Source organism: Vanellus vanellus (genome assembly GCF_965231255.1).
Source record: "Vanellus vanellus genome assembly, contig: HAP1_SCAFFOLD_34, whole genome shotgun sequence".
Taxonomy (NCBI): domain Eukaryota; kingdom Metazoa; phylum Chordata; class Aves; order Charadriiformes; family Charadriidae; genus Vanellus; species Vanellus vanellus.
Window position 1 is genome coordinate 664,116 of NW_028128340.1, and position 21,808 is coordinate 685,923.

At 50.6% G+C, this 21,808-nt stretch overlaps 1 protein-coding gene across 1 annotated transcript in view; it reads left to right on the forward strand.

Annotated features, from left to right (window-relative positions):
* LOC309684549 (electroneutral sodium bicarbonate exchanger 1-like) overlaps nt 1–15,481 on the forward strand; it is a gene marked incomplete at both ends in the record, with an annotated part of 52,527 nt that extends 37,046 nt beyond the window's left edge. Inside the window, one exon of the mRNA XM_082500446.1 lies at nt 15,410–15,481. Within this exon, the coding sequence (XP_082356572.1) occupies nt 15,410–15,481 (72 nt within the window). The remainder of the gene's footprint in view (nt 1–15,409) is intronic.
* Nucleotides 15,482–21,808: the final 6,327 nt, after the last annotated feature.

Here is a 21,808-nt window from a genome sequence, read left to right on the forward strand (position 1 = left end):
AACTGACCAACGAGGTATTCCATTCAAGGAAGCTGCTTTACACTGACTGGCAAAAATCATTTCAGAACTGTCTGAAAGTCTCTCGTAACAGTGGCTTTCCAGTTTCGCTAACTGGCAATACTAGGAAGCCTCTGCACTCCTACAAAAATGATACTCAAGTTCTGAATTAGTTTAGTTTTTAAGAGTTGTCTTCATATGTAGCCTTCTTTTTGGCTATTTTATTCCTTTTTCTATGTGTGTTTATTTCATGCCTCTGTAAATTACTCTGTATTACACCCCACAAGTTTGAATGAACATTTCCAACTTTGTCAGCCCCAGCAGAAGCGGTCTCTTGAGCGAGGGGGTGGAATGTGGGAAAGTAACAGAAGATTGGTGAGGAGGACTGCTCAAGCGCCGCGCAGCTGGGGTGCTGGACAACACATGTGTCACACTAATTGTTGTTCAGCCCCATGTGTGCTCTCAAGTGGAATATCCGCACTTAGATACCGTGAGCCTGGGATGGGCTCAGGGACACCTTATCTGGCATACAGGAGATCACTGCTTTGGTGTTGAAGAAGATCAAAGCGCACTGGAAAGCTATGCCTGCTTGAACCCTTGAAAAGCAGTAGAGAACAGCGAATTGGAGCTCACGTTGCTGCTAACAAGGACGTTCTCCCGCCCTGTGGCACCTGCATCCCCTGCTTGTGTCCCTCTGCCCGGGCGTTGCTGTGGAGACTCCCCGATTCGCGAGGTATTGAGATCACATTTGTTCTTTGTCTTTCATCCGTGGTCTTGTGGTCGTTCCTGCGTCCTGCCCGAGTCGGCTCACACAGAAGCCTTTTGATTGTATCCCTTTCCTTAACGTGTGACCAATGCTGTATTATTGATCATTTTTATTAATCTTTCCACGGGGGGGGCGTTGCAGTCCCTCCTGGCACCATCTGTGGTGCAGCTGCGGAACCCTGGGGTGCTCCCCATGGGAAATGTTAAAGAAATAGAGACCAACGTTTGATCCCTGGTGCTGTGGTTCCTCCTCCCGTCCCGCGGCTGGGGCTGTGCCCCCCTCAGTGCCCGACCCAGTGGGACAGGCTGGCACTGCTGGCACCCACCAGCCTGGGGGGCAGGGTGGTGTCAGGGGAGCTGGGTGGGCTGGAGAAAGGGAGGAAGCACCTCTTGAAACCAGCTGGGCCCTCTCCAGCCACAAAACCCTCCCCAGAGGCACCAGAGGGGACCCCCAGATCCTTGAAGGGCTGCCCCAGACTCCCTCTGGCCTGCAGGAGTCCCCCCCAGGACCCCATAAGCGCCGCCCAGGACCCCTTACGCACACCCCACTGTCCTCCCAAATCTGTGTTCTTTACCTGCTGGGCAAGTCAGTAAAACACACAGAGCAGAGGTATTTCTAAGTTTATGCCATTAATCGCAGAAATGGGTGCTTGTCCCAAAACGGGAGCGCTCACACCTTAGTTCCAAAAATCTCCACTTTTACACATTGATTATTACATATTCAAACAATTAATACATATTCACTGTCATTCCCTCTAATGATTGGTCAAGTTTTCTTTGCTTCCCACGTAAATGAATGCGCAGACTCTGTCTTCTTTTTCCACTCTTATGTTTTCAATAAGTGGTTTTGTTTGGGGAGGTGGTCAATGAGTTGGTGGTCACCATCTCCCCCCGGCCGGAACTGCCTTTTACCTGCTTTTTCTCTGATCTTGGCAGTTCCAAGCGTGTTTCTGGGTTTGCTGACCAGGCCTACATTTCGTCGCTCTCTTGATAGGAATGCCCTGCTTATCAACAGTGCTACACTGTCTGCTGGGTAGTTCCTTAACTGAATCATAGAGAAATCGTGTCTACTAATTATTTCTCTATTTTGAGATTAGGTAAATAAATAGAGTTGGGGCAGTATCTAGGGCTTGAGCAGCAGCAGGTTTCCTTTGTTGCTTCAATTACATTTTACATTTAATTTTCCTGGTTTATGTCGATTTTACTACAATTCCCTCCCTTTGAGACTTAGCCAAGTCTTTCTGTACTTCAGTGAGCCTCATTTCCTATCCCATATCACTAATACATAAGGTTGAGATAATTGCTTGATAACTATACTCTTAAGACATCTAAACAAAACACAAACAGAAATCACTACGATCACAAAAATGATTGGGTTTTGCAATAGGCTTTGCAGCCATCCGGTCCGGGCAAACTCAAATCCAAGCAAGATCTCGTTCAACCATCCGACTTCTATTCCCTCTCGTAGATTTCTGCCATCCAAGCAGGAGGCAAATTAATTTTTCCTATCTTCTCTTTTGACTGATTCCCTGTCCAATCCATACACCAAGGAGTAGATTGCACGTAATGCCATTCTCCGTGTTCCGCAGTCTTCCACACTGAAGGGAACTGCATTCCCCGAGGGAATCGATCACATGGTCCTGTTTGCTTAACCAATACAGGTTGCTGGGTCTCGTTAATATGCCAACACCAATTTTCAGAATCATTCCCCAGAACCTTCCATTTCCCTAATCCAAATCCCCTTTCCTTTTTCAAATTAAATCTTAATCTTCCAGTTCCATTCATGAAGATGGTTTCAAAGGTCCAATTCAAAGCGAGGGTTCAAATTCCCTGCTCCAAAGGAGAGTTTGCTGTCTTTGGTAAAGGCAGACATGCTGTAATTGAACCCATGTTGGGGATTTTACTACAGCACCAGGACACCGCAGCGGACACGCAGTGTCCTCAAGGGCCCGTCCAGCACAAACCAGGAAACCATAAAGGGACCCACAGCACATCAGGGGACCCCCAGACCTGAAGCAGCCGCTGTTTCAGGCAGCGCTTCCAGGAGATGCGGTTTCTCAGCCCCAGCCTGAGAAGTGAGCTGCACCAGCCAGTGTGAACCATGCTGTTGCGAGTTTGCAACCGCCAGTCCGCATCTGCCACCCAGTTTGGGGTGCCAAACTCGGATTCCAAAGCCGCGGGCGCAGCCAACTGCCTGCTCGCAAGGACCCATGCGCCAGCTCCCCGTCTCAGAGCAGCTACGACATCCTTTTGGGGAAGGACGCCATGGAGAGAACCCCGAGATCCACCAGCAACTGGAAAACTACATCCTGGAGCCCCTCTGCAAGCGCAGCACCAGCCGCTGCACTGGTGGCAGAGCAACGAGCATCGCTTCCCAGCCGCGGGGTGGCTGAGCCAGCAGTACCTTGCCATCCCCATCCACCGTCCTCCTGACAGACCAGGCCTTCGCTGCCGGGGAAAGTTCCCTGGAGCATCGGCGCGCTGTCCTGGTGCCGGAGAATCTGGACCAGATTATGTTTATGCATCAGAAGTTTGAGGTTTTGGAAGCGGTGTGGAACAGCAGCAAGACTTGCAGCAGGAATCCGCACGTGGAGCCCTTCTGTGGGGCAGCGGTGGTTTAAATCCACCTACGGGGGTTTTGGACCTGTATTTCAATACCGTGCTGGGTATTTTCCCCAAACTCCTGCCTCTTGGCATCGCTTTGGCAGTACCAGCAGCAAGGAGCGGGCTTAGGGAGGAGGTGTGAACACACCGCCGCTTCTTTGAATTTCAGGTTTTTTTACGTACAAGTGATGAGGAGCAAAAGGAGAATGTGCTGTTAATGTTAATTACCTAATCTAACTCTACTAAATGTGTTTATACTTCAGCTCCCGGGTTTCCTTGTTTTACCCGATTCCCTTTCCCGGGTGGGGAGGGCTCATCAGGTGATAGAATGATTGCCTAAATGACAATAAATTATTATGGGTCTCTCCAACCATAACACCACCACCAACCCAGTAGAACGAGTTTTAATTGCTTAAATTAGTTACGGCACAAACAGCAAGAGCAGTCCCAGAACTTTTACATTCACAAACCCAATTTAATAAGTTAAAGACATAAAATTTGCAGTTCATTGCATGCTGTTGATTGCATGCTTTTGATTGCAGAAGCAAGGGAGGTCACAATTATGCCATGGGGGGTGATGATGTTGCTCCTCCTCCTCCTCCTCCTCCTCCGATTGCGCTTCCTCCTCCTGGGAGGCGCCTTCCTCCTCCATGGTTGCCGGAAGCGGCTCTGTGGCATCCCATGCCAAGCTGAGCACCTATCCGCCTCCCTGCGCCGGCTGCTCCCTGGCAGGCAGATGCGCTTGGGCTCCACGCCGTTCTCTCGTGGGCTTACAGCCATGCGCTGTGTGCCGTTGATCGCGGAAGCGAGGTCACTCGCACCTGTGCCATGAGGAGTGACATTCCTCCTCCGCTGCTTGCGCTTTCTCCTCCTGGCAGGTGCCTTCCTCCTCCCTGGTTGCAGGGAGTGGCTCTGTGGCCAAAGTGGACAGCCATCTGCCTCACTGCCCTGGCTGTTCCGTGGCAGGCAGATGCGCTTGGGCTCCACGCCATCTCCTGGTGAGCTTATGGTCAGGCGCTCCATGCCTCTGATTATAATATCGAGGTCAGCCACGCTTGTGTCATCTCCTGGTGAGCTTATGGTCAGGCGCTCCATGCCTCTGATTATAATATCGAGGTCAGCCGCGCTTGTGTGATCTCCTGGTGAGCTTACGGTCAAGCGCTCCATGCCTCTGATTATAATATCGAGGTCATCCGCGCTTGTGCCATCAGGAGTGGTGTGCCGCCTCTGCTCATTGAGCTTCCTCCTCCTGGGATGAGCCTGCCTCCTCTGCGGTTGCGGGGAGTGGCTCTGCGGCGTTCCACACAAAGGTGGGCAGCCATGCGCCTCGCTGCTCCAGCTCCTCTTCCTTCCAAGCATGCTTGGCATCCGAGGGCCTGGAAGCTCGGCAAACTGTGGGCCAGCTGCAGGGACCCCTGCTTTTATAGGTCCCCAAGAACAGGCAGTGTGAGGTGGCTGATGACATCAGGAAGCCATTGTGATGTTGATTGGGACTGTGGCTGATGCGGGTGGCCAACTATGGTATGTTTGGGCGTGGGGGGGCTGTGGCCTGAAACGTGCCCAAATGTGGGAAGAGGAGGAGGGTCGAGGGGGCCAAAAGCCTCTTTCCTGGGGCTCGCTCCTGCCCGCCATGTTGCTTGCCCGAGAGAAAGGCCACCCCTTGGGCATAGGGACCACCTTCCAGCTCCCCTCATGAGCCCTGGGCTCCAGCTCTCTCCTCATCCCGTGGCTGGGGTCTCAACAACATGGTGGCAACAGTGTCCCAGGAGGGCTGGGGGTCCTCAGTGCCCTCCCACCGACCCAGTACCCTGCAAGTGGCAAAGCCCCCCGTGCTTGATAGTGGCTCTTCATCTGAAGTAGGTGTCTGGGTGGTAGAGCAACAGGCTGCCTTCCACAAGGTTGTGGCTGTCGCTGCCCATCTGGGGAAGGCAGGACAGCTCACCTTCGAAGAACCACAGAAGCATAGAGGTTGGTAGAGACGCTTGGAGGTCTTCAGTCCAAGCTTCTGCTCAGAGCAGCCCCAGCTGGATCCCGTTGCTTGGGACTTAGTTCAGTCATGTTTGGGTACCCTCAAGGACAGGCTTCACAACCCCTCTGGGCCCTTGTGCTGTGTTTGAGGAGCCTCATGGTGACAATCTTTTCCTTTTTATCTAGCTGGGATTTCTTCTGTTCAGCTGTAGTCACCAGTTGGGTCCACCATGAGCCTCCTCTTCTTGATGCAGACCAGAGGCAGCTCCCTCTGCCTGCCTCTTGTGTGCCCCTCACCATCCCAAAGGCTTTGGGCTGGGCCCACAGCAAGTCTTTTCTTGGGCTGTGGAAACCAGGAGGGGGACAGAAGAGTCCAGATGAAGTTTCCCAAGTGCCAAAGAAGAGAGGAGGCATTTCAATTGCATTTTCTGGTGTCGTTTAATTGTCTGGGTTTTTTTTTAATGGTTTATTGCCCATTCTTCTTCCATGTTGTCAGTCACTTCTGTTGCTCTTTTCCTTAAAATGTGTTCATGTAAGGCACTAGGGCATTTGGATGCAATGAAGGAAGTCTGTCCCTTTGTGTCCTTTGCCATTGATTTGTGAGGAGAAGAGCAAGGGGGAAGGAAGAGGAGGACAATCAGCAAATGGTTGCGGTAGCTCAAGAAATCCCTTAACTTGAAGCTGTTATCCAGCAACCTAATCAAACCAAGACCTCTTCCCATTGCAGTTTCTGTCATGGGACCTGTGTTGTGCTTTTTATCATCTGGACTCTAAGTAGCTATAGATTTTATAAATATTTTTCCAGCTCCCCTGGTGATGAGTTTGCAAAGAGAGTGCTTCTAAGTATCTAAAGGGTGGGTTGAAGGAGGATGGAGCCAGACTCTTTTCAGTGGTTCCCAGTGACAGGGCAACGGGCACAAGTTGGAAGTTCTATTCAAATACAAGAAAAAACCTTCTTTAAGGTTAGGGTGATCGAGCACTGGAACAGGCTGCCCAGGGAGGTTGTGGAGTCCCCTTCTCTGGAGATCTTCAAGACCCGCCTGGATGCAGTCCTGAGTCATGTGCTCTAGGCAATCTTGCTTTAGCTGGGGAGCTGGACTAGATGATCTCTAGAGGTCCCTTCCAACTCTGAAAATTTCATGATTCCTGAAAACCAAACCTTACTCCTATCAGAGGAAAACCAAACCTCACTCCTACCAGAAGAACACTAAAGCCTAAAACGAAGACCTAAAAGATGGCTAACGAAGACCTAAAACATACACGGGACTATCACCTAAGGGGGAAACGCCATTAAATACGATAACTATTTCTCTGCTGTTTGCTTCTCCTGGGTCTTTCTGGAGTGGGGGCGACCTCGTGGTGGTGGATCCTCTGCAGAGCTCAGGCGCTGCCCCCTGCTAGAGGTCGTTGGGGTTTTCTAAACAGAGTAAATTGACCTTGTTGGCGGTCTGAGATGACAGTTGCCCAGTTGCCAGCTGGAGGAGGTCACCATCTGGGTTTCTCTCGGCTTCGCCTCCCTTTAAAAACGCTGCTGGGGCCTTCCAACCGTCCCACAGACGATGGCATTTCATGTGAGCGTTCCTCCCATTGACCTTCCCAAACACCCTGGAAGGGAGAAAAGAAACGGGAATTTTTAATTTCTTTTTTTAGTTTCTTAGACCACGTTTCATTAGTTTTATTTTGTGAGTTTCTGCTGTGTTTTGCTGCATGGTCCTACACAGTTTCTGCCAGTACCCCTGGCTGGGAGGGACTTGCTGGTTAAACAAGAGAGATTGCTGGGGATTAAAATAGGAGAATTAACAGTGTGATTGCTTAAAATTAAGGTGGATTGAAACTTGAGCAGCTTTGCTGGGAATGAGTGATGTTGCTTGGCACGAGTTACTGCAGCATGAAAGCCCTCAGGCTGCAAACCGCACAAAAGGAACTTTAGTGGAACCTCTTCTTAGTGAAAATAAAGAAACGCTGGGATTCTTGCACAACCGGATGAAGCGGAGCAAGCCTGTAATTCGAGGAAAGGGCCTTCAAAGAGAGTGAGAAAGCGTTCCAGCTGAAGTCAGCAGGAGACAGAGGAGACCCTAGTGCGGATTGGATGGGAGGAGGATGAAACTGCACGAGTAGAAACAATCCCCACTGCATTGTCGCTCCAATCAGCGCAGAGGAAAAGCAGCTATTAAACAAATCGCTGGGACAAAAAGTCGGTGCATGCAGAATACATAGGTGCCTGAACACCTCAGGGAATAGACCTTCTAAGGCACTGGAAGACAAGCGAGAGGGCTCTCTCTTCGGAGATACCCAGCTCAGCTGGAACAAAGCCACTCTGGGGCAGAGACGGGGCTCCGGACTCTCCTTCCCAGTTGGAGGCTAAGGCTGGATACAGCCACACCGAGACTCCTCTCCCAGAGGAGGTGAGAAAGCAAAGGGGGTCTGGTCCGAACCTCGCGACTCGGCGGGAGGGTCTCCCCATGTCAGAAAACACAGAGGTTTGGGTTAAAAGTCGAACAGAAGGCTGCGGGGCAGGGGGAACCCTCCAGCTGCCCTTAGCTCCGCTCCCCCTGGGCACCTTTGAAAGTTTCCATCGGTTTGAGCCCAAAGCAGCAGATTTCAAGAAGAAAAACGACCAGCTAACCTTCCACACTCTCTGCAGGGAAGCAGCCACATCGCCGGCGCCTCCACCCCAGCACGGAGAGTCATGGGGACAGCGGGAGGGACTGCCCGTGCTGCGGGGCGTCTTTTCACAACTCCTCTGCTTTTTCTTGGTGTTTTCCTTTGGCCTGAGCCAGCGCCTCTTCTTGGGGCTGCAAGCAGCCTGTAAAGCAGACAGCCTTTAGTTATTTCTCCTTCTCCTCAGCAAGGGGGAGAGCTAAAGTGAACAACTAGCTGGAAACATCCCCAAATGGCCACGGCAGTGAGGGATTTATTTTTGTGCTGGGTGTAACACATTCTGTCAGTGCCAGCCTCCCCTGCTGAACTCCTCTGAACACTAAACAGTTAAAAAACCACTGAAATTCAACAGGGAGGAGGGGGTGCAAAGACAGACCTTGAAAGAAAAACCGTATAATTCCTACTGTCCTCAGTGGAACAGCACTTTCCTCCACAGAAGTCCGTACAATGGGTTTAAAGTGTAGAAGTACTGAGCACTGAAGTGATGTGGTTACCCAATTTCTACCACTAGAAAAAAAAAAAAATTCTGTGAACCTAATTCCTGTTTCCTGGGAAGGAACGTTTTGGCAACCCCTGTGCACGGCCGTGTGACAAGCAATTCCTTTTATGAAGCATTGGGATGTTACGGAACATCCCTGAAAATCATCATCAGCAAGTTTAACGCAAAGGGGATTATTTCCAAGATCCCGAGACGATAGCTTCATCGAGGAGCGACATCTCGCACCAACCCCCGGCAGTTTTTCTACCTTCTCTTCAGCTTCTTCCACCTCCTCCTTGTTTCCCTTCAGCTTTTCTTCTGTCCATTCAGCTTGACCATTTGCAAATCTGACACGTTTTTTCCAGGTGTAGTAGTATTCTACACACTGGGACACGGTCTTCGTCTGAATCTGTTGGGAGAAAAACAGAAGCGATTGATGAGGGAAAGACTGCAGTAAAACATTTAGGGTACAGACCCACAACAAATCTATCAAGCGCTGTTTGTCTGTCCCCCCTTGTCTCTGGTTCTCACAGCACAACGAATGGGAGAGATCAGGCAGAAAATGAGCCTCCTTCTTCTGAAAGGGCTGTAAAGAAGCCATGGGAGGGCAGAATTGTACGTTTCACACCGGTGGTCCGCGGAACGTGTCAGTATTCTTTTAGTATTTCTGGTATTTTGCACCAGAGAGATGAAATATTCTGTGGTAATTACACATTAGGGCACATTATGTCTTGTACCGGTGTCTTTTTAGCGTGAAGCGCATCCCAAGAACAGGATTCCAACACACCATTCAAAAGATGACTTTTCTGGGTTAAAACTCCCCTCCACGCTAACAACCCGAGACCCGCCTCGGTCTAACGGCTTTACCTTCTTCTGTATCAGGTGGAAATCCTTCTGGAGTACAGAAAAGGCCTCTTTAAACAACTGCTCCTCGAGAGGCATCCAAGTGTCTGCCCCTGGGAAGAAACAGAGACATGGAAACGATTAGACCACTCACCCTGTGCCAAAACCCCATCAGAACAGATTAAAAAGACTGTTTTCCCCAACCCAAAGAACACAGACCGTCGCTCGCACCTTTTTAAAAATCACTTCTTTCAATCAGAACAAAGAGAATGGCAGTACCCGCTCGCATTCCCGGCGAAGGAAAAAGCTCTGCTTCCAGTTTACCTGCGTAATGATAATCAGCCAGGGGATGGGATTCAGGTCGCTGGGGTGCCCCAGACTGCAGCATCTCCAGACCCTCCTGCGGGAGTTCAGAGAACAAGACTTCGATTCCCCCTCAGGAGGGGCCAAAAGGTCAACTCTTCAGCCCACTGTGGGAAGACGGTGCTCAGTCAATGCTCAGCAACAGCGTGTCGGGGTCACCTCCCCACATGGGAGTTGATGGGAATATTTCCTCAATCCACACTGATGTGTTTTAAGAAACCAGAACCTGCGCAGATCTCCGAGTACCAAGCTGTGGCACCCCAATGGCCACCACCTCCGGGAGAAGACTGCTCACTGCTCGAGTCCTTTTGGGCTCATCCCTGCTGCAGGCAGAGCCTCCTCGTGCAGACGCAGCAGACACCGAGTCCTCTGCCGCAGCTCAGCACTGTGAAATCCCTTCTTCGAAGAAGAGGGAGCAAAGCAGACCCGCTCGGGGCTTCACCGGGGTCAGGCTGGAGGCGTTTGCTCAGCAAGGAGCGCCCAGGGACGGTGCAGTTGTCAAGGACAGGACGTTTCTCCGGGGCAGACCTCGGGTTTTAGCGAATATTCCTTCATTCCCAGCACTGGGAGTAGGAGGACTTCTGTTCTCCCAATTGTCACAGAATTGACAAGAGACAAAACAAGCTCTTATTGATACACGGGGTCTGTCACCCCACGAGACCTTAACTCTGCCCCTTTAGCAAAGAGATTTGAGCCTGCAGAACAGAAAACTCAGGAGCGACTCCCAGCTCACCCCAGTACCAAAGGCTGTCCTAGACCGGTAGGAATTCAAAAACAGCTGATTCTTACCAGAGCATCATGCAGGCGGTGCAAGGCATGCTCGAGGTTGGCTCTTTCCCCCGGCACGATCTTGGAGCAGGTATCCAGGTTTGTTTCGATGTCTCCCCAGGGCTTCCACACCAGCGACGCTCCCTCTTCCTCCTCTTCCAACCGGGATCTGTCCTGCAGGTCTGGGATCTCCGCCTGAAAGTCGCTGCCGGCGTTGACGTATCTGAAATCGATAAGACAGAGGAGGTGAGGAAGGCAAGTTGGGAACAGCACGATAGCACGCACCTGCTTCAAAGGAAGGGACGCGTCAGGTACAGCAGTTTTTTCTCAGCAGAGCATCACCAACTGCCCTCTAACTACTCCCACAGCCCCGTCTTGGCACCAACAGCATTACCGTGCTGCCCTTCGAGCCCTTTTGTGCCCCATCAGGCAAGAAAATTGGGTATTTCTTCCTCAAAACCTGATCGAGTGGCAAGATCTACTCTGAGACTGACGGCCAGCAGCAGAAGAGCTGTGACCGCAGGCCAAAATGAGCGCCAGAATGTTGTGTAGAACGTGGGAGTCCGGCAAACAGCATCATGAGGCCAGCCTGAGTGGCAAGCCCAGCCTGGGCTAGCACTGGCCATTTCTGGCCAGCTCGGGGGGATCCTCTGGCCAACAAAAACACTCTGTTACCCTCAGCAGTGCTTTGGGGCAGTGGGAGAACTGGCCGAGGCATGGGGAGAAGGACAACAGCAACAATGAAGGCCGGCCGAGCCCCAGCACCAAACCAACATCACACCTGCTCCTCAGCCCCGTTTCCCAAGGGGTTGCGGTTATTCTGACCGTTGGGCCAGAACTCACGGCCCAACGTGGATTTTAGGGTTATCCTTCATCGGCCAAAACCCAAAGTCCCCGTCCATTCTGCCCGAAAGATATATAAAAAAAAAATCCACTCAAGATAAAAATCATTCCGCTGAGACCATCCTTTAGCCTCACGGCACTCATCATCGCACACCACCCCCTATTCTCTTGGAATTTCCCTGCTTTCAGTGAAATCGCTCACTGGAAATGTAAGCTGTAGAGATGGACCCTCCGGATCTCCTGGCACAGCTGCCCCTCACCCTGCTCAGAGTCGGCCCCGCAGGGATTAAGCCGTTCAGGGCTTTTTCCAAGCCAAAGCCAGGAGCGGAGCAAAACCCCGGTGGGCTCTTTCCATCCCCTCTGCTACAATAGCAATCCCAAAGGAGAAAGGCACATCCTTTTTCACTTTTCCAGACTTTCATTGGAAGGCAGGAGCCTCTGAACAAAACAGTGTAATCACCGTCAACCATGCTCACATTCCCTGCGTAGAGCTCACTGCATGTCTAGCAGGGAAATCTCTGCCCCTCATTTAGCAGCAAAAGGTGGGAACTGGAGAAAAATCCCCAGCGGGACATCAATCCCTGGCGTTATCATGATGCAGCCTGAAATAAGAGAGGTGGTTAAGATCCCTCCTCCTTTGAGCGGCTATGTGAATTGTCGGTTCTTTACCTCCACAGGGAACTTGTAGCCTTTTATTGTCATAGTGTGTGATCAGAACAAGCCCGGCCATTCCTCATTCCATCCTTAAAAGCCTTCAGCATTTCACTCTGGTTACCTCTGTGTCCTGCTTCCGTCCCTGCACAATTTTTGGGATGGTGACTCAGAAATTAGGTCTTGTGGTTCTCACTGAAACACCCATTAATTCATACAACCAAAACCCAGCCACATGAAAAGGCTATGTTACATCTCAGCCCCCAGGGAAAAGAAATGTGCCCTACGAGGTGCTAAAAGGCGCTATGGCAGACCTCCACCCCCCTCCAAACTGCAGTTTTCTCTAGAAAACTGATGAGTTTTCTTCCTCTGTGGCCTTAGCGAGGCTGTAGATTTTTCCACCCTGCAGGTAAAGAAACAATCCTCAAAAGCAGATGTTATTCTGCCTGCAAGGAAAGCTTTAAAATAGGCATTCTGCCTTTAAGAAAAGAAAAATAAAGGGAACATCTGAGCTGGTTTCTCCATGAAATTAACACTTTGCACTTGCACAGCAAAGCAACGCTCATTAACCAATCTCATAAATCTTCGTGGTCGTTAAGCAACAGTCAGCCTAAGACACCTGCGTGCACCCTGTAAGCACACGTGTAAAGAGGAATCGCCATTTCCACACCGCGACTATATCAAACCGCACTATTTCCCTCACAAGCCGTGATGGAAACGGGCTACGCTCCCATTCCTCGGCTCCAGAGCTCCGGCGATGCCGGGATCATGCCGACCCTCAGCCACTGTGGGCATCAGCTCTTCCAACCACCCGCTGCAGGGTCAGCGACAGGAATCTGGGAGCAGGAAGGGGACTGTACCACCCAGGCTCCCCAAAATCCCCCGGAGTTACGAGGAATGCAAATCTTAGGCTCCCCTAAGCCACCAGATTTCACATCGTGACCGCCGCAGTAACACCAGAGGAGTTTTTAAGCAGCACGGACAGGGTTTAACCTCCACGCCTGAGAAAGTCCCTGTCCTGAGGGCTGCCGGTCCCCTCGGCTCAACGCAGGAGGCAGCAGCAAACCCCTGTGGAGAGCGCAAGAGGCGCTTGGAAGAGTGACATCCAGCTAATAACCAAAAAGCACTTAAAGCACTTGGAGATATTTAGTCCCCGAGCCAGCAGCAGCACGTTGCTCAGTAAGGCACACTTCCACAACTACCCTTAATTAACTATTGTGGAGGAATTCCTGAGGGAGAGAGGTCATGATTTGATTCCTATGAGCAACCCAGGATTTTAGCCAGGCGCAGAGGCCTACGCCTGCTCTCCTTGAAGTTTATTCTGGACAACGTGGGAACAAACTTGGCCTGGGAGCGAAACTGCAGAAGGGAAAACAATCAGCGTGTGCTGTGTCCATGGGCATAGCACATCGCTGATCAGGTTGGGGGGCGTTACGTGTAAGCAAGAGGGTTAAACCAATCACCACGTTGTTTATGTGTGCTATTTCTGGAATCACATATATATTCACCATATTGTTTGTGTGTGCTATTTTTGTAAGCCTTTATATACTCTGCTACTGGCAAGCTTATATATACTCTGCTAAAACACCTAATAAAGGAGAACGACCATACTCACATTGAGGCTACGTCGTTACTCCGGGACAGAATCCCACTCCGACATCTGGTAGCAGAGGATGCACCTTCAGCGCGACTGAGTTCTCCGAGACTGCGGTAAGCAGCAAGAGGAGGGGAGTGGGAAACGTGCTGGAAGAGCGTGCTGCCTGGTGCCATTAGCTAGGGCAGACACCGGTCAAGGTCGCTCCTTGCCTTCCAGACAAAGGGAAGACCGCACCTGCTATCACAGAGCTTGAAGCAGCGGCAGCACTGCTGATGAGTATACTCTTTAAGAGAGGTGTGGAAGCATCGCAGGAACAGCTAATCATATTGATTAAACTGGGACAGAGATGGGGACACTAAGGATATGGCTTTGCTGTTTTCCCCCTCGGACTGGCGATCCCTGGGTGATACAATGTGGGAAAAGACGATAAACGGGGAAGAAGAGAAAGAGATAAAAACCGTTCGAGAGCTGTGGTGCACGATCTTAAAAACTTTGAAAGCCATGAAAGCAGAGAGGGAAGTTGCTTGTGCCGCAGCAGAGATGCTAGCCCCAGAGCAGTCCAAAATTGGAGGACAGAGCGCCGAAATAAGACCCGGTGCATGGGCACATTTTTGGGGGCTGCCAGCCGTGAGAGGGGTCTTGGGAACACTGTTTAGAACCGTTGCCGAAGTTCGGGAACTTGCAGACCCGTCCCCCCGCCCCAAAAAGCAGAAGCCCAGGTGAACCTGCCGTGGGTACGCAAAAAGTGAAAGTTGTCGCGCCCGAGCCGAGACCAGCGACTGAGCAAAATGCGGAAGGAGTGCCTCAGGAGACCCCAGAGGAGTGGCCTCCGCCACTGCCACAGCAGGGAGGGGAAGAATGCCGACCTGCACCTTCGGCTCCTTTGTGCCCTCCCTCCCCTACCGCCATCCATAGACTCATCTGCGCGGGGGGCGCAGGCAGCGACCGGCGGGCACCCGCAGCACCACCAGCCTGACCGGCCACTGCAGCGGGCACAAGAATGTCCACAGAGAGGCACGCACTAAGAAGATGGAACAAAACGAAGCAAAATAAAATAACAACTTATACATAAGAATGTTATGGACATATGTGTCTAGTGTTTTGTATTATGTATAACAGATATAGTGTATGTTGTAGGTGTTAAACGTACATGCATATGTGCATATAATATAATAAGCATAACATATAACCTATGGTCTATAATCTATGTATGATATAATGGATATAATGTGATACACATTATATAATATGAAGTCTATTATACATACATGCACTGGATGGTGTAGTGTATGTTGTTCATGGATTGGTATGTGTTTAACAGTAATATTTATTGTGTATTAATTTTATGAGGATGTCGATTGTGGGTTACACACGTACTGCATCTCACTATTAATTTGTAATACTGCCGAGTCTCCATATGCAATGATTTGTCAGTGGCAAAAAGAGAAGGGGGAAGGTATCTCTCCCTCTGCTGCGGGAGTTAGCAGCGTTCAAGCCTGTGCCACTGCCAAAACACCAGCTTCAGGAGACGTTTAAAATCCTAGAATGGGAGTTCTTAAGAGTGCAGCCCAGGTACAGCATTCAAACAAGGCCGGAGGCAGTAGGAGAATTGATCAGGAATGGAAGAACAAGAATAGTAGAGATTAGCGGACAGGAACCTGACGACATCAGTGTACCGGTAAACGATACAGACCTAGAGTGGTGGTTGCGCAATTCAACCCCCATTCAGGAAGCGTTATTAGGTTATGCAGGACGTGTGCACTCGCAGCAGCCAAAAGGGAAAATGTGGCAAGTGCTAAAACGGAACCAATGGATGACGCAGACAAAGGTTAAGCGTGAACCCTTAGTTAATGGCCTCACTGCATATACAGATGCTGGAAAACGGCTTCGCCGTGTGGTATGCGTCTGGCAAGATCGAGGACAGTGGTGCCAGCACGTACTAGAGGGAGAGCCGCAAGACTCCCTTCAGACATTGGAGCTCTCTGCAGTAGTGTGGGCCTTAACTATATGGTTGACAGTACTTTTAAATGTAGTGACAGATTCCCTGTATGTAGCCGGAGTAGTTCCACGACTAGAAGATGCCCTAATAAGTCATTACTGGGCCGCTCTCCATCATCTTTGAAAGGTCCTGGAGAACAGGTGAGGTGCCTGAGGACTGGAGGAGAGCCAATGTCACTCCAGTCTTCAAAAAGGGCAAGAAGGGTGACCCAGGAAATTACAGGCTGGTCAGCCTCACCTCCATCCCTGATGATGGAAGAGAAGTCATTACTGGGCTGCTCTCCATCATCTTTGAAAGGTCCTGGAGAACAGGTGAGGTGCCTGAGGACTGGAGGAGAGCCAATGTCACTCCAGTCTTCAAAAAGGGCAAGAAGGGTGACCCAGGAAATTACAGGCTGGTCAGCTTCACCTCCATCCCTGATGATGGAACAGCTTGTTCCGGGCATCATCTCCAAGTATCTGTAGGAAAAGAAGGTTATCAGAAGTAGTCAACATGGATTCACCAAGAGGAAGTCACATCTGACTAATCTGATAGCCTTCTACGATGGTGTGACTGGATGGGTGGATGAGGGGGAGGGCAGTGGATGTTGTCTACCTTGACTTCGGCAAGGCTTTTGACACTGTCTCCTACATCATCCTCACAGGCAAGCTTAGGAAGTGTGGGTTAGATGAATGGACAGTGGGGTGGATTGAACAGTGGCTGGCAGGTAGAGCTCAGAGGGTTGGGGTTAGTGGTGTGCAGAGTCTGGTTGGAGGTTGGTAACGAGTGGTGTCCCTCAGGGGTCAGTACTGGGTCCAGTCCTGTTCAATATATTCGTCGATGATCTGGATGAAGGGATAGAGTGTACCATCAGCAAGTTTGCTGATGACATAAAACTGGGAGGGGTGGCTGACACGCTGGAAGGCTGTGCCACCATACAGTGTGACCTGGCCAGGCTGGAGAGTTGGGCAAAGAAACCTTATGAAATTCAACAAGGGCAAGTGTGGGGTACTGCATCTGGGGAGGAATAACCCCCTGCACCAGTACAGGTTGGGGGCTGACCTCCTGGAGAGCAGCTCTGTGGAAAGGGATCTGGGAGTCCTGGGGAACAATGGGATCACCATGAGGCAGCAATGTGCCCTGGTGGCCAAGAAGGTCAATGGCATCCTGGGGGGCATCAGGAAAAGTGTGGCCAGCAGGTGGAGGGAGGTCATCCTCCCCCTCTGCTCTGCCCTGGTGAGGCCACATCAGGAGCGCTGGGTCAAGAAGGGCAGGGAACTGCTGGAGAGGTTCCAGCAAAGGACTACGGAGATGATGAGGGGACTGGAGCATCTTTCTCATGAGGAAAGACTGAGGGACTTGGGGCTTTTTAGTCTAGAGAAAAGAAGATTCAGGGCGGATCTCATTAATGCTTACAAACACTTAAAGGGAGGGTGCCAGGGGGATGGGAATAGTCTTTTTTTTCAGTGGTGCCCAGGGATAGGACAAGAGGGAACGAGCACAAACTTGAACATAGGAAGTTCCATCTCAACATGAAGAGGGACTTCTTTCCTTTGCGGGTGGCAGAGCGCTGGCACAGGCTTCCCAGAGAGGTGGGGGAGTCTCCCACTCTGGAGCCATTCCAAACCCATCTGGACGTGTCCTGTGCCACTGCTGTAAGTGCCCCTGCTCTGTCACAGGGGTTGGAACTGGATAGGTGATCTCCAGAGGTCCCTTCCAGCCCCGACCATTCTGTGATTCTGTGAAATGAATAAACTTCAGACTCAGTGTTCCTCTTTTAACAGATGCCACCCAAATGGGAGGCCTGAGTATGCTGCTTTGAGCAGGGGAACGTGCCCTGGCTGCGTAAGAGGTGAGGAACTCTCTGCTCTCCCTTACCGGCAGACCTCCATTTAAAGAGAGCTCTGAAGAGGAATATTTGACCAGTGGGAAATGAAATTACAGTCACTTACCTCAGGTGGGACTGAAGTGAGAGCCCTGTGGTATGGGTCTTGTAGCCCAAGGGTGAACATAGAGGTTGGGCTCCATTTTTATATTGGTTCAGGATTGACTCGGCTGAAGGAACCTTTGATGAGAACAGGCAAGTCTGCCCCGAGAGGAGATTGTCACAGGGGGAAGGGTTGCAATCCAGGGACTGTGTAAAGGAACAGGTGGTTTGCAAACTCTTTTGGACAAGGATTTCAGATGCTTGCGCAATGCCTCACACAACTGTGGCCTGGGCACTCATGGAAAACAGATACCTGATCATTTCCATCCCATCAGTGTCAGTGTGTGTGCCTTCTGAAACCATGCACGTGCCAACAAGCAATCGGATTTGGGTGAGTGACGTGTACATGGAGTGAATATGAACGACAAATTCATACCATTGAGATGGCAGGATGTCAAAAGTTTCAAGCAAAGTCCTTACTGTCACCAATGCTGAGTTTATTTTTTCTAAACTAAGAATAACCTAGAGTTTCCTTGTTTTAAATACATCCCCTCTGTCCCCCCTTCCACTCTTCCTTGCCCAGCAAGACTGCAACCTGCTGCCTCCTGTTCTGCGGGTCGTGAGCCATCCATTGCAGAACGGCCTCAAACACGGCCTCTTCTCTCCCGTGGAGCTCCTCCTTCTGCAGGACGCGCTGGAGCTCGTTGACAGAGAGCTCCAGAAACTCTCTCGACACCCTGATCATCTCCTCCAAGTGATGGAGGACGAACGCATGGGCTGCTTCTCGCAGGTCAGGGCAGTAGTAATACTCAGTGAATTTCCAGATGCCGATGCAGTTCTCCAAGCACAGTTGGGACTTTAAGAACTCACAGCACAGTCTGACGACGCCCATGACGTTGAACTGGTCGGCCGCTATCAGCAAATGTTCAACGTTGTCGGCTGTGACTGGTACTGTGCCGGTGTAGGCGTACTCGATAATGAGCCGCATCATTTCGGGTGACGTGCCGGGGATTTTATAGACGACCTTCCCGGCGTTGCTCCAGCTGGTGGAAAACAAAGCCCTGGAAAAAGCAAAGCAGTGCTGGGGGAAAAGCAGCTTTGCTGCGTTAAACCCAGATCCCGTTATCCCGTGCCTCCTTCCCGGGGCACCAATTTGGGCACGCACAGTAGCCACGCTGGGAGGCCGTGGGGTTTATTAATTCATGTGTTACGAGCCGGTTGTATAACAAGGAGTCACTGCCTCCGGCTGTGCACAGAGAGCCACATGGCCAGTGCCCCCCTTGCTTCAACAAGACCACCAGAGAATGGCGGTGTGTGGGGAAGGAACACCTCCCGCCCCGTGGCAGACAAGCCCGGCTGGCCCCGCTCCAGCCCTGCACCGCATCTGGGGGTTCGTCAGACACCGCTTCCAGCGCTGCTGTGAGATCTTGGGTTGGGGATGAATTCTGGTGTCCAGGGAGGCACCAGGACTATGGGGAAGTGCTGGAGGAGAGTTTTCAGGCTGAGGTAAGTGCTGGAGAGACACTAAGGCAGCGTGACACAGCCTGGGAAATGCTGTGTGTCCCCATCCCCTCTTGTTCCAAGCACTGACCTGAAGTATTGACTGCAGCTACAGAGGATGTTCTTGTGAGCACTGAACTCAATGCCACCCACGCTGATAACCACATCGCAGAGTCTCTCCTCCAGGCAAAGCTCACTGCAGGTGGTGCAAAGCACAGCACTCATCTTCCTCTCCCTGGGTGAGGATGAGTGTTGCTGGGAGCCAAGCTATCGCCCACGTCACAGCCTGCGGCAGTGGAAGGTGCTTCTCCCGGAGGTGCTACAGCTTTTTGTCCGTGCCCTCCCTCCAACATCGTCTCCCAACCCCTGCCTGGCTGGTGGCTCTGGAACGTGCTGCATAATGACATCACATCCCTGTAATGACATCACGGATGCAGGGGTGACCCAGGACAGGCTGTGCACCCCTTCACAGCCACTGGGGTCATGGTCCTCCTGGCTCTCTTGCCTCGGGGATGCTCTCAGCCTTCGCTTCACCACAGCTCAGAGTGCATTTCCAAAGGGAGTTCTGTCTTACCCCGTCCTTGTTCGCCATGGGGTACAGACGCTGTGTAACGCACATTACTGCTGTTATTGAGAGCACATTGGCTGCTTTTGCATTAATTGCAGACTGTTATGCTGCAGCCTTCAAATCAGGGTTAGCAAGAACTTGAGTTGCAGCTAAGCCAGTTTCTCATCTGCTCTGTCAGCCTTGTGTTCTGTTCAATGGCATCGTGCGCTGTACGCTTGGTTCCTTCTTCCGTTGTGGGTGGGGGGAAGTAGGACTACATGTGCTCTGCAGGCGTGCAGAGTCGGGTACGGTGTCTGCGTGAGTCAGCACAAGCAGGAGGCAGGAGCGACCACAAAACCACAGATAAAATGCAACGAGTAAATTTATTGTCATTAACTCGCCAACCGGGGATTGCTGAAGCAGGACCTGGGCAGAGGCACACAAGCGGGGATGCGGGCACCGCGCAGCTCGGGCCGTGCTCAAGTGTCACCAAACCTGCTGTTTTTGCCTGTTTTCAGGGATTCACGCAGGAGTAGTTTACCACTGTGGCTGGACCTTCCCCGTAGCAGGGCAAGAATCTCAAGCACGTTGCATAGGGGGCCTCTAAGTCTATCACAGGCTGATGTTATCTAAGCACAGATGTTCTCCTTGTCAAGCACACAGCAATTAACAACAATTAGAATGTTATATTTATTTTTCTACCCCCCAGCTGCAAGTCACTCGAACACATTCACAAACCTCCTCACCGATCTTCTGCTATTTTCCCTCAAGAAACATCTTGTTTTATACGTATTTTATTTATAGGTATTGTTTTATTTCTATGTATTTTATTAGACCACAGGCCATACTCTCCAAAGTAGTTTGGGAAGTGTGAGAATTTGATCTTATTCTCCTTGCTATCCGACCAAAACAAGTTTTTAATGATGATGGAAACATGGATTCAGAGCACAATCCTGCAAATGCAATCAGACTCCTCCCTCCCGGCTACCTACGGCAGCAGCTTGCAGGAATGAAGTCCTCAGGCCACCAGTTAGGAATGGACGGCAGCGTTTATTGAGAAGGAATTCTGAAGGGTGGTTGGTCCACAAGTAAAAGGAGTAACTCTTATCTTGGTCCTTTTTCGGGATATGGAATTATATTATGCCACAAGCAGCAGTTAAGCTTCCACCAGTGAAACATTCTCAGAAAGACACTGGAATCAGTGCTTATTCCGTCTTCAGTTGTTCAAAAATGGAGAGTAAAATTTCACAATGCCAACTGAACAGCTCTCCTCGCAAGGTCACTAAACGGATTGGAAGAGATATTAAAACCCTTCCTTGGAAAAAGCTCTTCTCCTTTATTACTGAATGTAGTGGAAGAAGCCAAGGGAGTAGTTTTAGCAGACTCGGGGAAAAATATCTCCATGCAGAAGATGTATGTAGATTGCAACCTCCCTTCCGTGAATCATTCCTTCTCTCTGTGTTTAGGAAAGCACACACAACATTACGGTATTAAGAACTATAAAGTTCTTGAGAATGTGCCTTTGGAGAGGAACACCCAGGTCTGGGAACAGAGAACTTCCTTTCATTGCAAGTCTCACCAGAATATTCAAGTTTCCCTCTCCTCAGAACATTTTGTGCCGAGTTCTGTGGAAAAGAAAGCCTGATCAAGTATTTTGAAGCTTCATGCTCCATAGGCCACTCTTTTTCACATGTGGAAAACCAGTCCTATGTTCTCTCGTGGCAGGCACAGCCTTTCCCATTTTGTGGTTTTTCAGGCACAAACCAGACATCAGGAAAGCTCTCGATTGGAGTATTATTCAGTAATACTGAAGTATACTGAAGTATTCCCTCCAGTCAGTCAAGCAGAAACAACATGTCCATGACACTTGTATAGAACTCTAAGATAATACTGCAGAATAATAAAAAAAAAAAAAAAAGAAAACAAAACCCAAAGAACCCCACAAGCCCCCCAAAAACAGAATTGACAGTCAGTGTATTAAATCCCATTCAAACAGAAGATTAAACAGAAACTGGCACAAAGTAAGGGGGAAAGGGGACAGGAAAGAGGAGGGGAAGGGGAAGGTCACTGCTGGGGTGCTACAGTTACTTCACGGTGGTTTCCTAAAACCCAGTAACTTGACTAAACTACAGATTCAGCCAGGAAAGATGACAGTTGTGCTTGATGGCGATGCAGCAATGGGCACGGCTCTCTGCATTTCTGCAGCCTCTCAGGACACAGAGCAACTAGAGGTCCGTGCAGTTACTGCCGTGGTTACACTAAAACAAAACGCATCCGCTTTCTTGCTTTGGTGGTAGTAATCGCAGGACAGCAGCGCA